This window comes from Caretta caretta, chromosome 1, assembly GCF_965140235.1.
Source record: "Caretta caretta isolate rCarCar2 chromosome 1, rCarCar1.hap1, whole genome shotgun sequence".
Classification (NCBI taxonomy): domain Eukaryota; kingdom Metazoa; phylum Chordata; order Testudines; family Cheloniidae; genus Caretta; species Caretta caretta.
The window spans coordinates 241370026-241381272 of NC_134206.1; the positions used below are offsets into that span (position 1 = coordinate 241370026).

Below are 11247 nucleotides of genomic sequence, written 5' to 3' on the forward strand. Positions count from 1 at the left end.
CCCCAAATGTGAAATAGTTATGGGTGAGGACAAAGTCACAAAGTTCAGCCACCAGGTTTGCCGTGACATTATCGGGGATACTGTTCCTGATGGCTTCTAGTCCATCTTTGTGTGGAATGTTGGTGTAGAGGGCTTCTACATCCATAGTGGCTAGGATGGTGTTTTCAGGAAGATCACCGATGGATTGTAGTTTCCTTAGGAAGTCAGTGGTGTCTCGAAGGTAGCTGGGAGTGCTGGTAGCGTAGGGCCTGAGGAGGGAGTCTACATAGCCAGACAGTCCTGCTGTCAGGGTGCCAATGCCTGAGATGATGGGGCACCCAGGATTTCCAGGTTTATGGATCTTAGGTAGTAGACAGAATATCCCAGGTCGGGGTTCCAGGGGTGTGTCTGTGCGTATTTGATCTTGTGCTTTTTCAGGAAGTTTCTTGAGCACATGGTGTAGTTTCTTTTGGTAACCCTCAGTGGGATCAGAGGGTAATGGCTTGTAGAATGTGGTGTTGGAGAGCTGCCTAGCAGCCTCTTGTTCATATTCCGACCTATTCATGATGACGACAGCACCTCCTTTGTCAGCCTTTTTGATTATGATGTCAGAGTTGTTTCTGAGGCTGTGGATGGCATTGTGTTTCTGCACGGCTGAGGTTATGGGGCAAGTGATGCTGCTTTTCCACGATTTCAGCCCAAGGACGTCGGTGGAAGCACTCTATGTAGAAGTCCAGTCTGTTGTTTCGACCTTCAGGAGGTGTCCACCCAGAATCCTTCTTTTTGTAGTCTTGGTAGGAAGGTCTCTGTGGGTTAGTACGTTGTGCCAAACTCAGAGTTCGGGGTTAGGTTGAAGTTTGCTCCATTAACTAGCAAAAGCTGACTCGCTAAAGTTGAGGTCCCAAGCTTTCTCTCTCTAAATAAATGAACAAAAACACTAGCAGGGAGCAGACTTGAGAGAAAGGGACAGGGCTTACACTATGAAATATGTTGGATCTGGTCACACTGCAGAGTTTCTTTTTTGAAGGAATTCCTGTTTTTCTTCCTGTTTCTCCTCCATGATCCTCAAGGGCCCTGTATTGTGGCAGCATGTGGCTGGCTCCCTCTGAAGCCTATCAGTGGTGCTTCTTGGAAAGTTGTTTAAAGGATGGTGGTGTACTCGAGGCCAGTAGCTTCCTGATATACTAGATGAATGCAAGCCTTCCAGGGCTTCTTCTTCTCTACATTATACTTCACACCATGAGATCTCCTCAGGAATCCTTTTTATGCATGAGTATTCATGCGTTCACTACTACAGTACTTTTTAAAAAGGGTGAAACGGTTTGTCCAATGAGCTGCAGTGTGGGCATTACAATTGCCTCCTTCACTACATGACCTCACAGTGTATGTGCAGTAATATAAAATACTACATATGCTTAACTATTATGGAAAATAGGGTAGTTTGAACATAAATCAGTATTACACAATGAGAAAACTGCCTCCAACCATATACTTCCAGCTGAGCGGCAGGATAAGTTACGCTGTTTTGTATGTTTGCTAATTGCCCACTGTTGTGTGTGATCATTTAATGAAAGTCATTAATGCAATGCATATGCCTAAGGTGTCAGAGAAAAGGCTTTAAGGGGGATTTAATTCTGATGTTTCTGATTGGAGTAGTAGTGTGACTGAAATGCATCAGCTTTACTGTTGCCCTATCCTGTTTTTTGCATATAATTACTTAACACAGGCAAAGAGAAGCACCTGCTCCCTTCCATAATGAGATAAAAATATTGTGCAAAAGCATTACTTACCAAACTAGAATGTAATAGGGTCTTTAATGTGTGCTTTGTTGTGTGAAGCACTCATATGCCATGGTGATGACTCCAGCATGAAAACCTAGATAGATATAATTTAGGAGGAGAAGGTATAACAAACCAGAGGATTAAAACACTGTTAAAAGGGGGGATGGGTTGTAATTAAGAAGGAGAACAAGGGTCATCCTCAGACGTCTTTCTTTCTGTTGCCTTTGCTGGCTGTTTGCATGTTGGAAAACAACATTCCTTGCTGGAAACTAGAACTCCCAGTGTGCACTGTGGGAAGAGAATGGGTTGTACCAGTTAGTGCCCAACACAAATTCCCAAATATGGAGAAGGAATCAATTTTGAAAGAGGCAAACACTTGTGGAAAAGTCCCCACCAAGAAACAGACAGGGAGCAAGAGAGAGAGAGAGCCTGAAAATGAGGTAAGTTAGCAATATGCAAATATACTGTTCAAGCGTGTCATTTAAGGAGGACAGCCAAGAATATTTTGGTCCTGGGAAGGAGAGAGCCGTGCTGTATTGGTGACATTAGAATTGGTTGCTGTGGGGATGAGTGTGATTTTAAAAACAGAGGATCATTGTTTCAGGGGGAGGGGGAAGTGAAAATAAGCAGCAGGAGATCAGCTCCTAAGTGACTCTGACCATTTCCATGCAAATGTCCCTGCTAATAAAGAACAAGATGTTGCCGGCACCCAGTGCCGAGAGGCTAAACAACAGCTGAAGTTGGTTCGCTACCCAGTGTGCTACACCCAATAATCACAACGGGGTGGAGAAGCAGAAAAGTTTATTTGCAGCTGCAAAAAGGTACAGGGAGAATAAAATCTCAAATCCTGCACACAGAGCAGGAAGTTACACAGGCTTTTATACATCCTTTTTCCCAGCATACTTATCCAATAGCAAGCGGCCCTAAGTATCCATATAGCCAGCCAATCCAATTCCCAGCTAGTTCCCTTGTTCGCTGTATCATTTCTTAAACCATACATAAAGCTGCTTTATTCAGCATTGTTCTTCCATATCTGCCCTGTTTGGCCTTGCTTAGTTTCAGGCAGTCTGACTCTGCAACATATTGTTGCAGATCCTCAGCATAACTGCTGTGAGTGCCTCCAGGCGGGGGGGCCAAGGACGCTTGGGCCTAGTACGCAGAGCTGCTGCGAGTGCCTCCAGGCGGGAGGGGGGCCAAGGACACCTGGGCCTAGTGTGAGGGGGCTTCATCGACACTTGTGGTCTTCCATCCCCTCGAGTTACCTAGTGGCCATGCCCCAGTGTCCCCAACAACTCCCTCCTTTGAGAACACTCAGCAACCTTGGCTCTGAGTTTTCTCAGTTGGGCTACTTATTTCTTTACAATAGGACTTTGCATAAGCACTTTGTGATAGTCCTGAAGAGAATGACTTATTAACTTTTGCAAAAGGGCCCTAACACATGAGACTGCACAGCATAATACCAGTAATACAAGCAATACAGGAAAGAGAAGTTTCAATAGCAGGCTAAATAAACCACCAAGCCAAAACGACAAACCCCAGCCTGAAAACAAGGTTTGCAACCAATCGCTCTCTGGGGCAGTATAGGCAACCTGTGCTCGGGCATGGGCCTCAGCCTGTACCACCTTTTCACAGATCTCATAACTGCTATCATTTACATATACACAACATCGGGGCCCGATGAGGGCACAAACCCCTCCTTGGGATGCCAAGAAATAGTCCAAAGCCAGCCTGTTTTGGAGGAAAAATGTCCTGAGCCGCTGTATTTCTTTATTTAATGTTTTTACTGCTGATCCTAAATCACTAACCGAGTCCTCTAACTCTAAGGCCACTTTCTCAAGTACCATTTGCAGCCTTACAGTATAGCGGCCTATGCATGCCATGGCTGGCCCGGTAAACAGTGGCGCTATTCCCAGTACAGAGCACCCTACAAGCTTCTCGGTTGTGAGGGAATTCTTCATATTGCCCTCTAATGCTGTAGTCAGTCGCCACAGGGTCTTTTCTCGTGACTTAACAGAAGTGTCTTGGGCATTTCTAATCTTTCCTTTGGGCAGTGTGGCAGTTATGGAAATATGAGGAACTCCATGAGCTATATAACAGCTACCTGTCCAGTTGGCTTGCAGCACCTTGTAAGCCTTTCGGCCACATACAAAATAGTGACCCTGTAGGGCCCAGTAAGGACTGTTTCTTAAGGGGGTTCCTGGGATATTTAAGGCCGTTTTTCCAAACAGTTCATATGCCCCAAGGGGGCATCCCATCCTCCTGATTGGGTACAAGTGGGAGCGTTTCTAATTGTGCCGTTCAAATTACACTCGCCATAGGGACTACTACAAACCCACCATTGGCTTGCTACATTGGAGATATTAACTGGACGGCAAGTTATATTTCCAAACCCTTCTTTTGTGGTAAGAGTATTTGTAAGAGTTTCCCTAAAAGGGGAGGAATCATTACACCCACACTGTTGGCCTCCCCTTTTGGTCTTTATTCAATACCCATCAGTCCACTGTGTAATAACACAGGACCTTTTTCCCACAGGACGCCCATAGTGATCAGATTGGTTTCGGGTAAAACATAACACTCCCTCAGTGAGTACTGCAACTGAATACTCCTGGTCCTGATAGGTGGCTTGCTGTAAAGAGGTTTTATTCCAGAACCGCGAGTCCGTTCTTTCCTGCTCTTTGGTGGTGGCTAATTCTGCTAGGGTCAAGGGCAGCATGTCAAGGGGCATTCCCGTTTTGAGGGACAGTGGAATTGGAGCACATACCCAGCAATCAGTCTGGTTTGTTAAAGTAGCAACATGGTGCGCAAGCGAAACAAAGGAGTTATGCTCCTGATATGCACAGTTTGGAAATACCAATACAGAGAATAACAATGTTACCCAATTAATTATCACCAGAGTCTTCCCAACCCAGGGTCTCCAGTACCTGGGTGGGCCCATTTTAGCATTAAGGAGCCCACTATTTGTGTCTTTTAAACAGTAGCTTTAGCCCGAGATTGTCACTAGATGAGGAGTCAGCAGGTTGGACGGTCCACTGTTCTGCTGACGAGGGGGCGGGTACTGCCTTCAGATGAGAATGATGGATCCAGTTCTTGTGTCCCTCGATCTTTGCCGCTGTATGGGAGATCAGCAGGACGGTATAGGGTCCTTTCCACTTTTCCTGGAGAGGCTCGTCTTTCCAGGTACGAACAAGCACGGAGTCACTGGGCTGTAAGGAGTGGACGGGAGAGTCCAAGGGGAGAGGCTGGGAGTCCTTGGTATACCTGTGAAGAGACAAGAGAACAGCAGACAGGGAACACATATACTGTGACAAAAAACCATTACCCAACTCCCATTCCCCTAACAGAACTGGGGGGTGCCATTCATAGGCCATGCCCTTCCAAACATGATTTCAAAGGGACTAAGCCCTAATCTACCTTTAGGGAGAACGCGGATACGGAGTAGGACAAGGGGCAAAGCATCAGGCCATCGCAGTGAGGCTTCTTGGCACACTTTTGAGAGATGCCGTTTAAGAGTCTGATTGGTACGCTCCACTACCCCACTGGCTTGCGGTCATAGATTCATAGATTCATAGATATTTAGGCCAGAAGGGACCATTATGATCATCTAGTCTGACCTCCTGCACAATGCAGGCCACAGAATTTCACCCACCACTCCTAAAAAAGACCTCACATCTATATCTGTGCTATTGAAGTCCCCAAATTGTAGTTTGAAGACCTCAAGAAGCAGAGAATCCTCCAGCAAGTGACCCGTGCCCCATGCTACAGAGGAAGGCGAAAAACCTCCAGGGCCTTCCAATCTGCCCTGGAGGAAAATTCCTTCCCGACCCCAAATATGGCGATCAGCTAAACCCTGAGCATATGGGCAAGATTCATCAGCCAGATACTACAGAAAATTCCTTCCCGGGTAACTTGGATCTTGGCATATGGAGTTTCCAGGGGATCTGTAAGGCATGTGAAATGGTTTGAATGATTTTTGACGTGAAATGTGTCCCGTTGTCAGATTCCATCCACAGGGGGAGTCCAAAGTGAGGAATGATCTCCTTAACAAACTTGAGGGCCACTGTTCTGGCAGTGCAATTATGGCATGGGAAGGCTTCTGGCCATCCGCTGAACCGATCCACTATAACAAGGAGATATTTGAACCCTTGGGTCCGGGGAAACTCAGTAAAGTCTATTTGCCACACTTGTCCGGGGCCCGGAGTGGGTTCTAGGGCAGCTGGTGCCACAGGATGTCCCGGTCGGGGGTTATTCTTTTGGCAGACTAAGCAGTCCACTTGTACCTGGGCAGCCAGGGGTCGGAGTCCGGAAGTGATAAAGTATTTTCCCATTAGCTGGATAAGTGCTTCCCTGCCAGCATGAGTGGTTTGATGTAGTTTCTGCAGCACTGGCCGGATCAGGCCCTTTGGTAAGAGGACCTTCCCTTTCGGGGAATGGAGCCATCCCTCCGAGTTTCCCGGAGACAGTCAATTAGCTGTCTCTCCTCCCCAGAGTACTGAGGGGTTGGAAGCTCCCCTACTGACGGGATAAGGGCATGCATATGGGCGTTCTCAGTCTGAGGGGATGGCAGGGTGGCAGCATGCTTAGCCTCTCTATCTGCCCGGGCATTACCTCTGGCCACATCTTGAGCCTCCCTTTGATGGGCTTTACAGTGTACCACCGCCACTTCCGAGGGAAGTTGTACGGCTTCTAGGAGCCGGAGGATTTAGGGCCCGTACTTGACTGGGGAGCCTTGGGCTGTCAGCATTCCCCTTTGCTTCCATAGGCCAGCATGAGCATGCAGCACACCAAAAGCATACTTTGAATCAGTAAAAATGTTGACCCGCTTTCCTTTTGACAGTTCAAGTGCACGGGTCAGGGCTATTAGTTCGGCAAGCTGGGCAGAGGTCCGAGCAGGCAAACCTTCAGCTTCCACAGTGTCATGGAGGGTCACAACAGCATAACCCGCCCTCCTTTGCCCATCTATTACAGTACTGCTACCATCAGTGTACCACTCATAATCTGCATTTGGGAGGGGTACATCCTTTAAATCCGGACGGCTGGAGTACTGGGCATCTATGATCTCTAAACAGTCATGTTTCTGTTCCTCTGTTTCTGGCAAGAGAGTGGCTGGGTTAAGGGCGGGGCAAGGCTGTAAGGTGACTTCAGAGTTCTCTAACAGCTTAGCCTGGTACCGAGCAATCCGAGCCTGGGTGAGCCAAAGCCCTCCCTTTGCATCCAATAAGGCTCGGACCATATGGGGAGTATAGATTTGCATAACCCCGCCCAATGTTAGCTTCTCTGCTTCCTCAAGCACTGGGCAGTAGCTGCGACCGCCCGTAAACATGCCGGCCAACCCTTTGCAACCTGATCCAGTTGCTTAGAAAAATAAGCCACAGAACGTCTCCATGCTCCTAACAGCTGTGTGAGCACTCCTAGGGCCGCCCCCCTTCGTTCATGTACATACAACTGAAACGGCTTAGAGAGATCCGGCAGGCCCAGAGCCGGGGCTTCCATCAATTTTCTTTTCAGGATTTTAAATGCCCTGTCAGCCTCTGGGGTCCAATAGAAGGGGTCATGATCTGCTCCTTTTACACAGTCGTACAGGGGTTTAGCCCACAGTCCAAGCTCTGGGATCCATATCCTGCAAAAGCCTGCCATACCCAGAAATGCCCTGAGCCGCTTACGATTACTTGGGGTAGGAACTTGGCAGATAGCTTTGTTTCTTTCGCTTGAAAGCTGACGCTCCCCTTGCCGTATGTGAAACCCAAGGTACCGTACCTCTGGGAGGGCAATTTGAGCCTTACTCCGTGCTACCCGATATCCCCGGAGTCCAATAAAATTCAGGAGGCTCACGGTGGCTTTAAGGCAGGGGGTTTGGCCCACAGTGGCAATTAACAAATCATTTACATACTGCAGAAGGAGGGCGTCCTCATTATCCCACTCCTCTAGGTCCCTGGCCAGAGCCTGGCCAAAGAGGGTGAGGGAGTTTTTAAATCTCTGGGCCAACACTGTCCAGCAAAGTTGCTTTTTAACCCTTTTTCAGTCCTCCCACTCAAAGGAGAAGATCTCCTGTGACAGGGTGGCAACTGGGATGGTAAAGAAAGCATCTTTCAGATCGAGGACTGAGAAATGGGTATACTGTCCCCCTATAGAAGCCAATAAGGTATACGGGTTAGGGACAAGAGGGTGCAGAGTCTTAACCCGTTCATTGACTGCCCTTAGGTCCTGTACCAGCCGATACGTGCCATTAGGCTTCTGTACGGGTAGAATGGGAGTGTTCCAGGCTGACTGACATTCCCGGAGAATACCATACATTAGGAATCGATCTGTAGTTTCCTGTAAACCTTCTCTGGCTTCCCTCTTGATTGTATACTGTTTTACTTGCACTGGGCCTTTCCCTGGTATGAGCTGAATAGTAATGGGGCTCTGGTGGGTGGCCTTTCCTGGAATCCCTGATGCCCACACGAGGGGGTACACCTGGTCTTCTCATGGGCTCCATTCTGGGGCTTGCATGGCTGAGGGCTCAACTGCAAGGGTCGTGATCCATGCATTCTCAGGGGGTAAGGTAAGGGTTATTTCATCCTCAGTAAAATGCAGGGTGGCACCGAGGCGACAAAGCAGATCCCGTCCCAGCAGAGGTGTTGGACACTCAGGGAGGTATACCAGCTTGTGGGATATAGTCCTGTTTCCCAAAGCACATTCCGCTGGGGCATACACTGGGCACTTGGTGTCCCTGCCTGTGGCTCCCACCACAGTAAGGGAATCTGCTACTGGCAACTGAAGCGGTCGATTTACAGCAGTTCGTGCAGCTCCAGAGTCCACTAAAAAATCTATTTCTGAGCTTCTCACCCGCATCTTTACTCGGGGTTCTGGGGGTAGGGTGATCCGTCTCCCCTGACACCCCTATTCCTGCTCTGCCATCGCCATCACAGAGGCATCCCCCTTTTCTTTCCTCTTTGGGCACTCATTTTTCCAGTGTCCCTCTTGTCGACACAAGGCACACTGGTTGCGACCCAGTTGTCTTTCCTGCGGGCCCGGACGTTCGTGTCCACGGCCCCTTCCTCCCCAGCCACTTCTCTTAGTGCCGGCCTGTACCGATGTTACCATCAGTCTCACTAGCTTTCTCTCCTTCTCTGTCTCTCTCAGACTATAAGCTCGGTTTGCAGTCTCTAAGATTTGTGCCATGGTCATGCCCATTAAATCCTCCTTTTTTTTCTAACTTTCTCTTAATATCAGGGGCTGCTCTGCTCGTAAAAATTCCCTTAATAATTGACTCAGTTGCCTGATCATCAGGATCTGCATTAGTGTTCTGTCGAATTGTGTCCCGAATACACTGTAGAAAGGCCCCTGGGCTTTCTTTTAAATCCTGCATTACTTCATATGGCTTTGCCCAATTATTATGTCGGACAGCCGAGTGACGTAGTCCATGCAAAAGCAACTCCTTATAGGAGGTAAGGCGGGTCATATCCCCATGATCATTTGGATCCCACCTGGGGTCTGCTCGGGGGACTTGTGCATCCGGGTCAGGGACATTAATACGATCCCGATCGTACCATCTCTGCGCCTCCTCCCTTGCCTTGGACACAACCTGTTGTCTTTCAACCTCAGACAATAGGGTTTGCAGGAAGATGTTACAATCATCCCAGTCCAGCTTGTGACTACTGAGGCACCCCTCAAAGACTGATATAAACCTGCTTGGGTTGGTGGAAAACTCTCCTGCCTGTGCTTTGAAAGCAGCCAAATCCACATGAGTATAAACCTGCATAGTCGTGGCCGGACGCCTGTCCGATCCAGACCGGGCGACTTTAGTTTCGGTGATTAAGGGGTATAGGCTAACCATTGGGGACTTACAAGGTGTGGGTGTAGGGGCCGAAGGGGACACCGGCTCTGCCATTACAGTGGGGGTTGGGGGTCTGGGGACTAACATTAGCTGCTACCGAACCAGTCAGAGTCAGATTACAGTGCTGTAAAATATCTGGTCGAGTACATAAAGTCAGAAACAAATGCGCATACATATGTTCATTCCATTTCCTTGTTCTCTGATGGAACAGGAGTAACTGAAGGATCGTGTTGTAATTAATTGACCCTCCTGGTGGCCACCATTCCTGGTCCTCTCGTTGATATTGAGGCCAGTCAACTGTACAGAATCGTTTTAATTGGCTCTTAGTCATCGGATCCGCACCAAATACCTTCCAGTTTGCTAGAATGCATTCTAGGGGTGTACACCGTGCCCTAACCCCCGAGCTCTGTCCCTGTTCCATACCTACAGGGTAAATCTGAGCGTCCCCAGGTTCCAACAGAGCATACAATCCGGATTTCAAAAGGTTCCTACCTTATCCAAGGGACCGGTTCTTCACCATCGTCCACAACTGCTCCTCCCCTATGTCCAAGGGACCGGTTCTTCACCGTCGTCCACCACGACTGCTTCTCCACTATATGAGTGCGTTGCACCGTTGTGCCCCCCAGGGTCGATCAAATCGTGTCTCCTCCGAGGCCCCGGTGAACTCACCGGTGCACACTGGGTGTCGGTTCTCGCCGCAATCCTCGACCTCCAGGAGGGGTCCGGGCAAGGCTAAATTGCAGCCTCGTAGCCCTCCCAGGGACGCCAAAAGCTGTTGCCGGCACCCAGTGCCGAGAGGCTAAACAACAGCTGAAGTTGGTTCTCTACCCGGTGTGCTACACCCAATAATCACAACGGGGTGGAGAAGCAGAAAAGTTTATTTGCAGCTGCAAAAAGGTACAGGGAGAATAAAATCTCAAATCCTGCACACAGAGCAGGAAGTTACACAGGCTTTTATACATCCTTTTTCCCAGCATACTTATCCAATAGCAAGCGGCCCTAAGTATCCATATAGCCAGCCAATCCAATTCCCAGCTAGTTCCCTTGTTCGCTGTATCATTTCTTAAACCATACATAAAGCTGCTTTATTCAGCATTGTTCTTCCATATCTGCCCTGTTTGGCCTTGCTTAGTTTCAGGCAGTCTGACTCTGCAACATATTGTTGCAGATCCTCAGCATAACTGCTGTGAGTGCCTCCAGGCGGGGGGGGCCAAGGACTCTTGGGCCTAGTACGCAGAGCTGCTGCGAGTGCCTCCAGGTGGGAGGAGGGCCAAGGACACCTGGGCCTAGTGTGAGGGGGCTTCATCGACACTCGTGGTCTTCCCTCCCCGCGAGTTACCTAGTGGCCATGCCCCAGTGTCCCCAACAAAGGGAAAAGAAATAAAATCAACAACAGTAAGACAATTATATTACAAGTCTAGAAAACGGGAGAGAGGCAGTGTTGTTTTTAAACCAAAGGTTTGCATGAGATGCAGGCTGATCTTTCAAGAATCTCAGCTGGATTGGTAGGCATCATACTGTAAGTGATGGAATAAAAGTTCAGTTCTGCTCTGTAAGGCATGGGGAAATGTTTTTGTACTTCTGTCTTTATTCCTACAGGGGACAGTGTGGTGCTTTGAAGGCAAACCTCCTACAGTCACCCTAGTGCCACACATTATGCAAGGCACTGAA

At 48.6% G+C, this 11247-nt stretch overlaps 1 protein-coding gene across 1 annotated transcript; it reads right to left on the reverse strand.

Annotated features, from left to right (window-relative positions):
* Positions 1–2544: 2544 nt before the first annotated feature.
* On the reverse strand, positions 2545–10874 carry LOC142069810 (syncytin-A-like). The gene is made up of 2 exons (XM_075122271.1): positions 10069–10874; positions 2545–5018 (listed from the first exon to the last, which is right to left on the reverse strand). The coding sequence occupies exon 2, from the start codon at positions 4013–4015 to the stop codon at positions 3110–3112; it is 906 nt and encodes a 301-aa protein (XP_074978372.1). The 5' UTR covers positions 4016–5018; positions 10069–10874; the 3' UTR covers positions 2545–3109.
* Positions 10875–11247: the final 373 nt, after the last annotated feature.